General features: G+C 42.2%; 2 protein-coding genes across 3 annotated transcripts in view; both read left to right on the forward strand.

Moving 5' to 3' along the window:
* The window catches only part of ATP10A (ATPase phospholipid transporting 10A (putative)), a 1,517,068-nt gene that overhangs the window by 1,477,778 nt on the left and 22,877 nt on the right, over positions 1 to 16,413 (forward strand). The window contains exon 17 of the mRNA XM_044073977.1: positions 3,423 to 3,623. Within this exon, the coding sequence (XP_043929912.1) occupies positions 3,423 to 3,623 (201 nt within the window). The remainder of the gene's footprint in view (positions 1 to 3,422; positions 3,624 to 16,413) is intronic.
* The window catches only part of ACP7 (acid phosphatase 7, tartrate resistant (putative)), a 1,845,593-nt gene that overhangs the window by 209,920 nt on the left and 1,619,260 nt on the right, over positions 1 to 16,413 (forward strand). The gene's annotated exons all lie outside the window — the stretch shown is intronic.

The following is a 16,413-nucleotide window of genomic DNA, read 5'->3' on the forward strand; positions in this document are numbered from 1 at the left end:
CCTATCCACTAGCAGGTTCACTATCTCATCTCAGTCTGGTCAATGTGCGTAATACCGCTGGCTACCAGTTCTGCACATGTTTGGGTCCTACCCTTTAGGTTACATACGTAGCTGTAAAAGGCCTTATAATTGCCCTTGGCAATACATGCTAGGTTTCTCTCAAAGGAGCTCTTGGAGGATTTGACAAGTTGTCTTATTTGCCTGTTAAGGCTGAGGAGGGTGCTTTCCCATTGTTGGGTCAGTGTCTTTGTTTTCTTGGACGGCAACCTTTTGCATTTATTGTAGAGTTTGTTGATACTAGAAGTCCACCATGACAGCATTATTATACTTGGGGCTCTGACTTTGATTCTATCTGGTGCAGCCGAGTTTATACACTTATGCAAGTGATTGTCTAGGGCTTTAGTGTAAGCTTCAGCGTAGTTGCCACTTTCAGCTTGGGGTGGGGCTTGGAATGCATTTATACCTTCACCTAGGAGGGTATAGTTTGCCTTGGTGAAGTTTTTTAATCTGATTTCACCCTTTGAGTTCTGGTGTTAGTGTCAAGTTCGAAGGTGACTGATTTGTGGTCAGATTTAATGCAGCAGAGTACCTGTTTGATATGTTGGTGAGGACCAGATCTAGAATGTTTGTTCCTCTTGTTGGGATATGGACAGTTTGCTCCAAGGCACGTGAATTCACAAAGTCAAGGAACTTTTGGGCTAGAGTAGGTTTCCCAGTTGATGGTGGGATAATTGAAATCCCCCATAACCCATGTGTTTGGTAAAATTTGGATCGTCTTTATCTTGGTTAAGTAGGCTTCATGGGTGTAGTGACCCATTGAGCGGGATCTATAACTGGCTAGGAGTTGAATGGGGGTCTTACCCACTGTAACCTGAACCTGGAGTAACTCCATGGAGTTATCCAGTCTAGCTAGATTCCTTGCCTTCCAGTCACCACCAGTGTATCACACAACAGGCCACCCTAATAGAAAACACAGATGATTCCACTCTCATTTGCACATCTGACAATGTGGTACACCTCCAAAAAATTACTAAGGAAGTTTAACAGCCACTGAAACATGGCTTCATAAGTCACAACTCATGATCATTTCAAAAAAGACCAAATTGCTACTTTTTTCTCCCAGATCCTTCTCTCATGAAAAAAAAAAAACAAAATTTAAAGTCCCCTCTCTTGAAAATACAACCATTAAAGTCACTTTTAATAGCAAACTATTAATTGATGGTGGATGATAATCTTACATTCGACCTGCATGTACATATTGCATAAGAACAACTCATCAAAAGCTAGGGATGCTTTACAGAGTCAAAAGCTTTCTCAACAACACAACTAAAACTACACTTGCCACTATTATCTCCTCCCAAGTCTTTTTTATGCCGCTCCCATCCTTACTAACCTTTAGGCTTCACAAAAATTAAAACTTGAACAATGCTATAACAAAGTAGCTGAATTTGAAGCACATACCCATTTCAGAACCCACCACTGTTTAACACTGAAAAGACTAAATTAGTTAGAACTGCCTCATCAACTAACATATACACAGCTTCTTACCACCTATAAAATTATCCGGCATCCATCTTGCCTGTCCAACACTGAAAAACATTCTACACAACTATGTTCCCAGTAGATCATTGAAATCCTATGAGAAAAAAACTCCTGCCTGTCTACAAACCTAACAAATCTGCTGGGCATTGTCACCACCCTCCCATCTTTTAAAACCACTCTGGAAGACGTTCTAGCTAAAATCTGTCTCTGCTCTTGCTCAAAAAATGTGAAAATGTACCTTTTCCTTCCGTATACCTCCTTACTCTCCCTTTTTCACTTACTTCCTTACTGCTATCTAATTCTATTCCGTGACTTTCTCTCTAAATGTACCATAACCCTGTTTTTCCTTCACTTTATATTGCAGTTCATATTTGTATTAAACTAACTTGCCTTTACTTTCTCTGCAAACTGTCGAAAATTTCTTTAAATATTAAATGATTCCCGTATACCTTTTTTCAATTCTTAACTAATGTTTTTATATTATGTTTAATTTGTTATAATAATTTAAACAGCAGATGTTTTGTTTCATTTTTGAAGTTTGTAAAATTATTGTTCTTAAAATGTTTTGTAATATTTTAAAGCTTTTCTCCCTGGGCCTCCACTGAAAATGGGTTTCTACCAGTTGAATATTCCCAGTAATCAAATGTCAGTACATACATACATACATACATAAATAAATATAGCTTGTGTTTATGTTATTCAGTAACTGTACTGAGCTTCTTCTGTCCAGTGTTATTTCTGGACTAATTAGAAGGATATGCTAGTTTTGGTCTTCTAATTTGTGTTTAATGCACTCCGTTGAGAGCTGAAAGTTACCTACTGGATAGCAAGTAACAAATATATCACACGTTATCTTCAAAGATTGATGGAATCCCTTTCAGAAATGTGAGACCCATGATCTTGGGTCTCAGCAAGTACCAAAAGTATAGAGATGCCAAAGTAGTACAGAGAAACTCAAAATTCATTATAATATTGTTTAAGTGTTTCTGCAAAGGGACGATGCCCCATGTAGACCTCCACCTCCTGCTGCATATTGTATATTAATCCAGAGATTGCTTTACTCTGGAGTAAGGGGGATACTCCAAGGTACTGCAGCCTGAGACTTAATATATCTTCTTTTTTCCTCATTTTCATCTCACTATGTGACAGATTACAATTGCATTCCCCTGAGCATTAACAGAAGTTAATTTGACTGACTAGAGAGTCACACTATGAAACATTCTTGCAGAGTATGACTTAAATCTTTACAGAAGGCTGTTTCCATTTTGTGTTCTTGAAGACTATGTTAATCATTTGATGTAAGACTGTTTAACTCGCATATGTATGTGATGTTAGTGTGTATATTCAGAAGAGTGAAAACTGTTTATTGAAACACATATGAAGAGTGCATTTATCCATAACGTCAGACTATCCATTGTGTTTTTTATTCTGATATGGTTGTAATGCTTTGAAATGGCATCCATAGTTGCTACAGAAATATACAACATTAAATACAATTTTGGAATACGGGTTTTTCTTCATTGAGCAGCCTTAAGGACCCAGTAAGTAGTTAAGAATTTGGGTTACAAATATATGAAGTTATGTGCAAGCTGCTTAATTTTTGTACTTCATAACAAATGTAAGTATAGTTTTAACAGTACAAAATTTGTATGAGAGCATGTGTGTGCATATGTGTGTTGACGTAAAATTGTATTATTTTGGCAGATTTGCACTTTTACTGTCCATCATTATTTATAGTAAGATGTAAGTGAAACTACTAAGTATAGTTGACCAGCCACATTATGAATTTCTTATTTTCTTTGTATAAGTTAAATATATCTGCCTGCATGTACTGCCTTTCAGTTGCAGAATTGAGTGTAACATATTTGTTCTTTTTTCAGATGTTTGTTGCACTTCTTTTCTGGTACCAGTTCTTTTGTGGTTACTCTGGTTCTGCAATGCTGGATCAGTGGTACCTCATTTTCTTTAATTTGCTGTTCTCGTCTCTTCCTCAACTCATCGCTGGAGTGCTGGATAAAGGTGTATCTGCAGAAACATTACTTGCCTTACCACAGCTTTACACAAATGGACAGAAGTCTGAGGTACATCACATATCTGTATGTGTGTCTAATCTTAAGTGGTGTGCTTGGAAGGTTAAAACAAATTGTTACTTTGCATAACTTTGTTGTACTGTGTAAGAGCAAAGAAGCAGTGGTTTTAACAATTTATACATTGTATAGCTTGTAGTGAATGTATATTGCTTAATTGTGTAAATTATGTAATATGAACAGGTAATGTATCTAATAATAGGGATTGCCCTATATTGGTGCATGATTGTGACAGTCTCATTTTCTCTCAGTTTGTCAGCTTTTCTTTGATGTTTCTGTACTTGTTAGCATTTGTGTCCTGTGTTGTGTATTGTGACATCAGATGTCACAGTAAATTGTCACATTTGTGTCCTGTGTTGGCATATATTGTGACATCAGATGCCACAGTAGGTTGCCACATGCTGCTATCGGTTGTATCACCATTTCTTTTCTGCCTCTCACTGCTGATTTTGATCCTAAAGCTTGTTCTGGAAGAGTTCTGTCTTTGTTACTTGAAGTAATATGATTTTTGAGAGTGTCCAGTTTGGGGGCTTACGGCACAGTCCTTGGTAGTTTCTGGTTTATACTCGAGAACCATTGAAAACTAAAATTGGAGGGCACACATTGTGCACGTCCACCCAACCCTTATGATCATCTTTGAGATGGCCTTGTAATCCCTGTCCATTGTTTCCTTATCTTGCCTTGCAGCAGTCTAACGTTAGGACTGTCTTGTACTTTGGTGGACAGTGGAAGTCTATGCCAGATGTACCTATGACAACCACTTGGGGTGAGTTTTGGGATATAACCATCACCTTTTCCCCGGCAGTTGTCAGGGACATGCTTACTATGAGCCTGGTCCTTGAGAAGTCATCTGTCCACTGACAAATACTCACTTTTTACACTTGGGAATGTAGGAATCTTCTGCCAAGGTATCCCTCTCAATCCTGCTAGACTTGGTGACTCAGAGTGAAAAGGGCCCACTAAGTTCTGTCATATCTAATCTTGCATTTTGGTTCATAGGCATCAAACAGCTATTTAATTTCTGATGGGGATTTTCCATGTATTTGTGGGAACATACACTTTGAAACATAGCTTAATTCCTTCACCAGGCCTTGTGCATACTTGTCCTGTTTCTGTACTGTCCTAAACAAAGGCAAACCCATGCACTGATGTCCCAGTACATTCTGTTCACTACATGCATGTTAGGTGTTGATTGAGTGTACTCAATGTGGAGTTGGGGGGTTGTTTTTTCTCCTCTACATCCTGGGAAATCAAAGAATTTGGAGACATTCATCTCTAAGATGGCTAAGATAGTAAAACCTCTCCTTACAACTCCTGTTCAGATGACTTCTACTTTAGAGAATCCCTCAGATTTATGAAGTCCATCATAAACTGGTGTGTACCACCCCCATTCTTTCCTTCAAGAAATACATGAATGTATATCCATGGAATAAAAGTAGGAACTTTGGGTCAGCTCCACATTCAGTATGTGTAAACAAGGAAGCTATCTGTGCAGCCTCAATACACTTTAATTAATTATCTCCTAGAATTTCACACCTCCTGACATCTACAGAGTTCCAGGCAGGACAGATTTTGCTTATCAGCATAGAAAACACAGTGCAAATTGTACAGTTAAATGTGATTGCCATAACAAATAGCACTATCTACCAGTAATACATAATGCTATGTAGAGTATATTAACAAGAGGAGGCACATAATCAAACTGTTATCCTACTAAGCATTGCAGTGGTAGAAAGCAGACCAGGGTGTACCAGACTTGCATATCCCCAGCAACAGTGGCCAGCACACCAATACAGGCTGAAATAGTCTCTCCTTCACCATTTATAGCCATTTATCTGTTATCATTGCTGTCTGATGAATACAGTGTAATCCATTACAACTAAAACACACACACATGGTCCACTAGATGCAGCCACATTACTGACTCTGTAGACATCAGATTTTGGTTGTAATCATGTCAATGTATAAATATATAATTAATAGCCACAACCACATATTTCAGCTTGTTCTGCTAGATATATACAGGGCAACTCCCAAGACAGACACTTCACATGTATATCCCAACCATTTACAGCCACTTTATTGACTGTGTACACTTCAAATGACTGGCTGTGAATAAGTAAATGAATAAATCATAAAGTAGCATTTTAGTATATCTACCAGTGGCTGAGATGAAGTTCTCCGACTGTAAACTTCCTTACATCACAGGATGCTGATGAATGTCATACATATGACTATTTCCCATAAGAAATTACTGCTGGTTCATTTCGTATGTGTGCAGTGGCAGCTATCCCTTTGTTTTAGTAAATGTTTTTGTGACTATAGAGTTGGTGTTTGTAACTTTAGGGAAGTATGGGGTTTATTTCAAATGCTTATTTAATTTCACATTTTTGTTCTTTTGGGCTTTTTTGTTTAGAGATGTGATATCTCTGAGGTCTTGTGAATAGCCATTTCATAGGGGGAACCATATATTTTATGTTGCTTTTACACACATACAGTGCATTTCATTATAACCCAAATCCAAACAATGTAGGTGGGAAAACTGAAGCCAAACAGTTCTTAACTGAAACTGTTTAATAAAATTGAGCGCTTTCGTCTGTATATATCAACAAGACTTCTTCTGAATACAAAAAAATAAAAAGTCAAGCTATTTAAAAGCCCCTCTCCCCATCACATGACCTTAATTAACCAATAAGCAAATAAACATATAAAAAAGTGACAAGTCATTGCTTAAATAATAAAAACAATTTCCATTAATAAATTATTAGAATTGCACTAAATATGAATGCAGTTTTAATACAGTAATAATAGACATATTGTCATTAAGACCCGGGGGAGTAAAAGAATTCAAGCAAATTTGCCATTTTAGCTCACTGAATTCAATCAAATCCTCCCACGGCCCACCACGAATATGTCTATGAACAATGTCCAAAACAAAAAAACAAAAACTTGAGTAGAATATTCAGAGATATGCTTGAACACAGCATTGTTTACGTTCTTGTTTCTAATGTCCAATGTGTGTTCATATGTCCGGCTCCTGAACCTTCTCTGCATTTTACCCACGTAGAAGGAACATTCAGTGCATAATGCAACATATATAACACCCCTTGTGTTACAGTTACAATAATGGGAGGACCTAAGATGATGACCATTAATACAGATCCCATGAGCCTCGAACACAAACGTACACACAGAACCAGCACCACACCTAAAGTCCCATTTTTCTTATTCATATAGAAAATAAAGTGTCATCACTTTCCAAAAACTGTTTAAGGGATTTAACCCTTCTAAATACTAACTAGGGTACATCGCCAATAACTCCTGTGTACTTCTCAAAACAAGAGAAAAGTACCCAGTTTCTGTTTAGTACCTCAAAAATGTCAAAGTAGTCTACTGTGTATTTCATGACAAAAGAGGTAGTGCATCTGCATGTAACCCTTCTATTGGGAACAAACAATGTTCATCATGCATACAGCTGCAGTCATAACAGATGGGTTATCCTGCCGTTAGGCGGGTCCTCGGTCGGCCGAATTCCAAAGTCTGGGTCCGGCGTCGGTTGTCGTCGCTTCCCCCCTGACGTCAGTGCGGCAGGGGTATAAAAGAGGCAGCCGACACCATTTTCTCCAGTCTTTCTTGCCGCGCGGTGCCCGAAGCAGAAGCAGTTCGCAAGTGCCGGTCGGCCAGCTCCTGAGATTTACGAAAGTATTTCAGCCGAAGTCTTCTTGAAAGCTAAGTACCCCGTTGGGGAAACTTTTCTTGCCTCAGACCGATGTCAGACAAAGTTAATAATTGCATTTCATGTGGGAAGCAAATACCGCATAAGGATTTCCACTCTTACTGTATACCTTGCTTAGGCCCAGACCACGACGTCTCGGCCTGCCGTTTTTGTGCTAGATTCAACAAACGCACTATTAAGCGTTGGGCGGAGTTCGCCTTCACTTTTGGCAAAAAATTTAATTATATTATGTCGTCGGATACTCTGACTCCAGTTTTGAGCAAAAAACGCAAAGATAAGGACCGACATACGAGGTCCGCACCACCTACTGATACCACGCTAAGGCCGACTACCGGTTCTCCGGTACTCAGCGAGGCGCCTACGCAGCCCGTGAGTACCGATGACAATGCATTACCGGTGCTTCCGTACCCGAGGTCTCAGGCTCCTCGGCCCCCATTCCTACTACAGATACAGACGCCACTCCTGGCGGGGAAACTCAGAATTTAGACAGGCCTGCCATTTCTCAAGGGGTCTTCAGGCCTTCCTCCTTCTCTATTAAAGCCTTCACTAAATCTAAAACAGCCATGAAAACCAAAAAACAGGTTCCTCAGACACCCTCTCAAGGCACCATGCCTAAAAAACAGATGCTTAAAATGGCTGAGGATTTGATTATTCTTATCAGGGGTTCTCAACTCCCCTCTGACAAAAGGCCCAGATTAGAGGAAGACTACCCTTCCTCAGATCAAGCTTCTATTACCTCAGAACTATCTGAGGACCAGGATTGTGCCTATTCTCCATTCGAAGACTCTGATGCAGAGGAGTCTATTCCCTCGGTCTCCCCCCCTGAGGACTTCTCTTTTGGGGAAACCCTGCATACATTGAGGGAACACTTTCACTGGGAAGGCCAAGATTACTCAGATTCCAGGAAAAGGCTCAGGGAATTTCTTCTGCTCCCCCAGCATAGGCCTCTGGCTATCCCTCCTGTTTTAGATATATTGGATGATGTGTACACAGAAGCCAGCCTTAATCCTGATTCTTTGCGTCCAGCTCCTGTTAAACCAGACAGGTATTACCGGGTTCCTGATTCTCACCAGTTCCTATATAAAAGCCATACTGCTGACTCAAAAACTATTTCACAGGGTCCCAAGGGAATTAAGGCCTCCACTGCTAAAAACCCATTACCTTCAGAGAGAGATTCCAGATCTTTAGAAAGGTGAGGGAAAAAGGTGTACACCTCGGCCACTTTAACCATGAGGGCATTAAACTGTCAGTTCCATATGTTAAAGTATCAACAGTTTTTGATATCTCAGCTGAAAAGCAAGATGACACAACCAGAACAACCAGATTTAAAAGAGTTGCAGGATTTGTTGCATGGTGCAGAGCAAGTGGGTAAACATACCTTGCAGTGTGGTTTTGATGCTTTAGAGGCCTCATGTAGAGCTGCTGTTACGGGATCTGTTATACGTAGGCATGCTTGGCTCAAAGAGCAAACCTTACCAGATCATGTCAAAGCTAAATTATTAGATGCACCTCTTCAAAAAGATGTATTGTTTGGTGTTAAAGCAGAGGAGGTGCTAAAGAAAATGGAGGAAAAAGTGAAATCAATGCAAACAGTGAAAGATTTCCTGCAGGTACAGCCTCCATGTTTCAGCAGAAACTGGCCTTCAAAAAATTGGTCCTTTCCAGCCACGGACAGACCTCAAAGGGGCAGATACAGGCATCCAAGGGGTAGATGGCAACCTCAAGGATCCTTCAGAGCCAGACAGTGGCAAGCACCAACCCCAAGAGGTGGAGAAGATGGATCACAGTCATTTAGAAAACAGACACAATGACTTCCCCCTACACCTGCCAAGCAAAGCTTTAATGGCAGCACCTTTGGGCAGAAAACTGACATTATTCTCAAAAAATTGGCATATTGTTACAAAAGACAAATGGATTCTGGACATTATAGACAGAGGCTACAGGTTCCACTTTCACACCCTTCCAAAAATGAGAGGCATGCCAAACCTGCCACAAAATCAAAGGGCAGAGGCACAAAAACAAATTTCAGCTCTCATGGACATGAAAGCAATTCAAGAGGTACCTGCAAAAGAACAAGGTCAAGGGTTTTATTCCAGACTATTCTTGGTACCAAGAAAAGACAAAGATTGGAGACCTATCTTAGACCTATCCATCCTAAACACATATCTACAGGTGCCAAAATTCAAGATGCTCACATTACAGCAGCTTCTTCCCTTGCTGGGCAAGGAGTCTTGGCTGGTAACATTGGACCTCAAGGAGGCATACCTGCATGTCCCTATCAGACAAGATTGCAGAAGATACCTCAGATTTCTTGCAGGTTCAACCCATTACCAATTCTCTGCATTGCCCTTTGGCTTATCTACTGCGCCCAGAGTGTTTACAAAATGCCTGGCATCAGTAATCGCCTTCTGCAGACTACAAGGGATACAAATCTACCCATATCTGGACGACTGCCTGATCCAAGCAGACAGCAAGGACATACTACTGTAGCACCTGGCGTTTGTAATAAAACTGTTGAACTTCCTGGGATACACAGTCAACAAAAAGAAATCAAAACTAATACCCTCTCAACAAATAATTTTCCTGGGTGCCAGCTTGGATACAACCACCCAGATGTCCTACCTCACACCAGACAAGCAAAGGCAACTGTCTCAATACTTCAGAAAAATGGCAACTTACACCAGGCTAACTGCAAGGAAAGTCCTGCAGGCTCTGGGATTCATGGCATCTTGCATCCTACTAATCCCATGTGCAAAGCTGCATATGAGGAAACTTCAATGGTACCTAAAAAACTTATGGTCTCAACACAGCCACAGCTTGGAAGCAATTGTACCACTCATTCTATGCCTTCAAAAGGAATTTATGTGGTGGGCTCAAGCTTGCCAAAGAAACACAGGTCTTCCTTCCTGTGTACCTCAAGCAACTCAAATCATCACAACAGATGCCTCAGACTACGCCTGGGGAGCACACATGACAGATCAGTGCATTCAGGGAAAATGGGCATGAATAGAGAAGCTCCTTCACATCAACCAAAAGGAAATGCTAGCCGTGCAAAAGGCTATTATGACCTTCAAAGTCCTACTGCATCCAGGCCAGCTATTGATAAGGACAAACAACACCACAGTGATGTGGTACATAAACAAACAGGGGGGAACTCATTCATACCCCCTGTGCAGGCAAGCCATGACCCTATGGAACACAGCACTGGAATTGAAAATTCAACTACAGGCACAATTTCTGCCAGGGAAGGAAAACACACTGGCAGACAACCTAAGCAGAAATATGACAGATCCACACGAATGGAAGTTGCATCCTCAAATTTTCACAAAGATAACTCAGGCATGGGAACAGCCAGACATAGATCTCTTTGCTACCCACAGAAATTGCCAGTTGAAAAAATTTTGTTCAAGGACCTATCATCCACAGGCCTGGAAAGTGGACGCACTTTCCTTCAATTGGACAACATTGACAGTCTATGCCTTCCCACCTCTTCCTCTGCTGCCCAAAGTTCTATTAAAAGCCAGAGCAGAGAGGCCTAAAATGATTCTCATTGCTCCAGACTGGCCAAGACAACACTGGTATCCGCTCCTGAAGAGCCTGACACATTCCCCACCATGGATCCTACCTCTAGTCCCTCTTCTGTTGTCCCAGCACAACTACAAAACTCTTCACAGCCATCTCAAAACCCTAAATCTAGCTGCATGGAGAATTCCTTGATTTCCCAGCAATTTCTCCTCTCCAAGGAGGTGCAGGATGTCATCTTGGAGGCCAGAAGACCCTCTACAAGAAAGGCCTACTCCGCCAAATGGAAACGATTTTGTGACTGGAATCAAAAGAAGGGACAGAACCCTTGGGTAATAAATTTACCTCAAATTTTACAGTACCTAGCTGAGATGTTAAACAATGGACTTTCCTTCTCCTCCATCAAGATCCACGCTTCAGCCATTTCTGCACATAACACCACAGTTCCTCCTTTATTCTCTCATCCTCTCTTAAGGCAGTTCCTCAGAGGGGCAAAGAATATAAAACCCCCAAGGAAACTACCAGTCCCTGCTTGGGACCTCAACTTCATATTGGAAAAGCTGACCCTTCCTCCCTTCGAGCCAGCTTCTTCATCAGAGTTACAGTACTTGTCATGGAAAACAGCCTTTCTTCTGGCTATCACCTCAGCTCACAGGGTCTTGGAGCTACAGGCCCTCATGGCTGTGCAACCATTCATCATTTTCCATCAGGACAGAGTTTCCTTACGAACCAACCCTACCTTTATGCCAAAGGTAGTATCCAGTGTAGCTTTGAATCAGACTATCCACTTACCTACCTTTTATCCTAATCCACAAAACCAAAGGGGAAAGACTACTACATTCCTTGGACATTCACAGACAACTTCGTTATTATTTGGACAGGACAAAGCCATTCAGGAAATCTGAGCAACTCTTCGTGTCCTATGCTGCAGGTGCTCAAGGAAAGGCTATTTCCAAACAGACAATTTCAAAATGGATAGCCCACTGCATGCGCTTTTGTTACTCATTTCATGGAAAAACTGTGCCTGCATGCATCAGATCCCACTCCACCAGAGCCACAGCTACCTCTGCAGCCTTCCTCAGGGGGGTCCCTACCAAGGATATTTTGGAAGCAGCCACCTGAAGTTCAGTGCACACTTTCTCCAAGCACTATCACCTCCCACTATACTCTAAATCTAGAGCGGGCTTTGCCACAGCAGTCCTGCAAGGCATCCTAGCCCCTCCTAGTTCCACTTAGTGCCTACCACCCTTACTTGGCTTTGGGATTCTACCCATCTGTTATGACTGCAGCTGTATGCACGATGAATATAGTACAGTTTTGTACCTACCATAAATGTAGATGTTCGAGTGCTCATACAGCTGCAGTCCAGGTTTCCCTCCCTCCAACCCCTCTTAGGACAGGCCTTATGACAAACCCTTTTCATATAACCTTTTGGGGTATTCTTTTATGGTGTATTTGCTTGCAACTACTGTTTTTCATTTATCAACATTGCATTTTTGCATAACATTGATATTCGTCGTGCATACAGCTGCAGTCATAACAGATGGGTTATCCTGCCGTCAGGCAGGTCCTCGGTCGGCCGAATTCCAAAGTCTAGGTCCAGCGTTGGTTGTCGTTGCTTCCTCCCTGACGTCAGTGCGGCAGGGGTATAAAAGAGGCAGCCGACGCCATTTTCTTCAGTCTTTCTTGCCGCGCGGTGCCCGAAGCAGAAGCAGTTCACAAGTGCCGGTCGGCCAGCTCCTGAGATTTACGAAAGTATTTCAGCTGAAGTCTTCTTGAAAGCTAAGTACCCCGTTGGGGAAACTTTTCTTGTCTCAGACCGATGTCAGACAAAGTTAATAATTGCATTTCATGTGGGAAGCAAATACCGCATAAGGATTTCCACTCTTACTGTATACCTTGCTTAGGCCCAGACCACGACGTCTCGGCCTGCCGTTTTTGTGCTAGATTCAACAAACGCAATATTAAGCATCGGGCGGAGTTCGCCCTTCACTTTTTTGCAAAAACTTTAATTATATTATGTCGTCGGATACTCCGACTCCAGTTTTGAGCAAAAAACGCAAAGATAAGGACCGACATACGTGGTCCGCACCACCTACTGATACCACGCTAAGGCCGACTACCGGTTCTCCGGTACTCAGCGAGGTGCCTACGCAGCCCCTGAGTACCGATGACAATGCATTACCAGTGTCTTCAGTACCTGAGGTTGCAGGCTCCTCGGCCTCCATTCCTACTACAGATACCGACGCCACTCCTGGCGGGAAAACTCAGAATTTAGACAGGCCTGCCATTTCTCAAGGGGTCTTCAGGCCTTCCTCCTTCTCTATTAAAGCCTTCACTAAATCTAAAACAGCCATGAAAACCAAAAAACAGGTTCCTCAGACACCCTCTCAAGGCACCATGCCTAAAAAACAGATGCTTAAAATGGCTGAGGATTTGATTACTCTTATCAGGGGTTCTAAACCCCCCTCTGACAAAAGGCCCAGATTAGAGGAAGACTACCCTTCCTCAGATCAAGCTTCTATTACCTCAGAACTATCTGAGGACCAGGATTGTGCCTATTCTCCATTCAAAGACTCTGATGCAGAGGAGTCTATTCCCTCGGTCTCCCCCCCTGAGGACTTCTCTTTTGGGGAAACCCTGCATACATTGAGGGAACACTTTCACTGGGAAGGCCAAGATTACTCAGATTCCAAGAAAAGGCTCAGGGAATTTCTTCTGCTCCCCCAGCATAGGCCTCTGGCTATCCCTCCTGTTTTAAACATATTGGATGATGTGTACACAGAAGCCAGCCTTAATCCTGATTCTTTGCGTCCAGCTCCTGTTAAACCAGACAGGTATTACCGGGTTCCTGATTCTCACCAGTTCCTATATAAAAGCCATACTGCTGACTCAAAAACTATTTCACAGGGTCCCAAGGGAATTAAGGCCTCTACTGCTAAAAACCCATTACCTTCAGAGAGAGATTCCAGAGCTTTAGAAAGGTGGGGGAAAAAGGTGTACACCTCGGCCACTTTAACCATGAGGGCATTAAACTGTCAGTTCCATATGTTAAAGTATCAACAGTTTTTGATATCTCAGCTGAAAAGCAAGATGACACAACCAGAACAACCAGATTTAAAAGAGTTGCAGGATTTGTTGCATGGTGCAGAGCAAGTGGGTAAACATACCTTGCAGTGTGGTTTTGATGCTTTAGAGGCCTCATGTAGAGCTGCTGTTACGGGTCTGTTATCGTAGGCATGCTTGGCTCAAAGAGCAAACCTTACCAGATCATGTCAAAGCTAAATTATTAAGATGCACCTCTTCAAAAAGATGTATTGTTTGGTGTTAAAGCAGAGGAGGTGCTAAAGAAAATGGAGGAAAAAGCGAAATCAATGCAAACAGTGAAAGATTTCCTGCAGGTACAGCCTCCATGTTTCAGCAGAAACTGGCCTTCAAAAAATTGGTCCTTTCCAGCCACGGACAGACCTCAAAGGGGCAGATACAGGCATCCAAGGGGTAGAGGGCAACCTCAAGGATCTTTCAGAGCCAGACAGTGGCAAGCACCAACCCCAAGAGGTGGAGAAGATAGATCACAGTCTTTTAGAAAACAGACACAATGACTTCCCCCTACACCTGCCAAGCAAAGCTTTAATGGCAGCACCTTTGGGTGGAAAATTGACATTATTCTCAAAAAATTGGCATATTGTTACAAAAGACAAATGGATTCTGGACATTATAGACAGAGGCTACAAGTTCCACTTTCACATCCTTCCAAAAATGAGAGGCATGCCAAACCTGCCACAAATTCAAAGGGCAGAGGCACAAAAACAAATTTCAGCTCTCATGGACATGAAAGCAATTCAAGAGGTACCTGCAAAAGAACAAAGTCAAGGGTTTTATTCTAGACTATTCCTGGTACCAAGGAAAGACAAAGATTGGAGACCTATCTTAGACCTATCCATCCTAAACACATATCTACAGGTGCCAAAATTCAAGATGCTCACATTGCAGCCGCTTCTTCCCATGCTGGGCAAGGAGTCTTGGCTGGTAACACTGGACCTCAAGGAGGCATACCTGCATGTCCCTATCAGACAAGATTGCAGAAGATACCTCAGATTTCTTGCAGGTTCAACCCATTACCAATTCTCTGCATTGCCCTTTGGCTTATCTACTGCGCCCAGAGTGTTTACGAAATGCCTGGCATCAGTAATTGCCTTCTGCAGACTACAAGGGATACAAATCTACCCATATCTGGACGACTGCCTGATCCAAGCAGACAGCAAGGACATACTACTGCAGCACCTGGCGTTTGTAATAAAACTGTTGAACTTCCTGGGATACACAGTCAACAAAAAGAAATCAAAACTAATACCCTGTCAACAAATAATTTTCCTGGGTGCCAGCTTGGATACAACCACCCAGATGGCCTACCTCACGCCAGACAAGCAAGGGCAAATGTCTCAATACTTCAGAAAAATGGCAACTTACACCAGGCTAACTGCAAGGAAAGTCCTGCAGGCTCTGGGATTCATGGCATCTTGCATCCTACTAATCCCATGTGCAAAGCTGCATATGAGGAAACTTCAATGGTACCTAAAAAACTTATGGTCTCAACACAGCCACAGCTTGGAAGCAATTATACCACTCATTCTATGCCTTCAAAAGGAATTTATGTGGTGGGCTCAAGCTTGCCAAAGAAACACAGGTCTTCCTTTCTGTGTACCTCAAGCAACTCAAATCATCACAACAGATGCCTCAGACTACGCCTGGGGAGCACACATGACAGATCAGTGCATTCAGGGAAAATGGGCACGAAAAGAGAAGTTCCTTCACATCAACCAAAAGGAAATGCTAGCCGTGCAAAAAGCTATTATGACCTTCAAAGACCTACTGCATCCAGGCCAGCTATTGATAAGGACAGACAACACCACAGTGATGTGGTACATAAACAAACAGGGGGAACTCATTCATACCCCCTGTGCAGGCAAGCCATGACCCTATGGAACACAGCACTGGAATTGAAAATTCAACTACAGGCACAATTCCTGCCAGGGAACGAAAACACACTGGCAGACAACCTAAGCAGAAATATGACAGATCCACACGAATGGAAGTTGCATCCTCAAATTTTCACAAAGATAACTCAGGCATGGGGACAGCCAGACATAGATCTCTTTGCTACCCACAGAAATTGCCAGTTGAAAAATTTTGTTCAAGGACCTATCATCCACAGGCCTGGAAAGTGGATGCACTTTCCTTCAATTGGGCAACATTGACAGTCTATGCCTTCCCGCCTCTTCCTCTGCTGCCCAAAGTTCTATTAAAAGCCAGAGCAGAGAGGCCGAAAATGATTCTCATTGCTCCAGACTGGCCAAGGCAACACTGGTATCCGCTCCTGAAGAGCCTGACACATTCCCCACCATGGATCCTACCTCTAGTCCCTCTTCTGTTGTCCCAGCACAACTACAAAACTCTTCACAGCAATCTCAAAACCCTAAATCTAGCTGCATGGAGAATTCCTTGATTTCCCAGCAATTTCTCCTC

The sequence above is a fragment of the Protopterus annectens genome, chromosome 6.part0, assembly GCF_019279795.1.
Source record: "Protopterus annectens isolate FY-2018-M chromosome 6.part0, PAN1.0, whole genome shotgun sequence".
Taxonomy (NCBI): Eukaryota; Metazoa; Chordata; order Ceratodontiformes; family Protopteridae; genus Protopterus; species Protopterus annectens.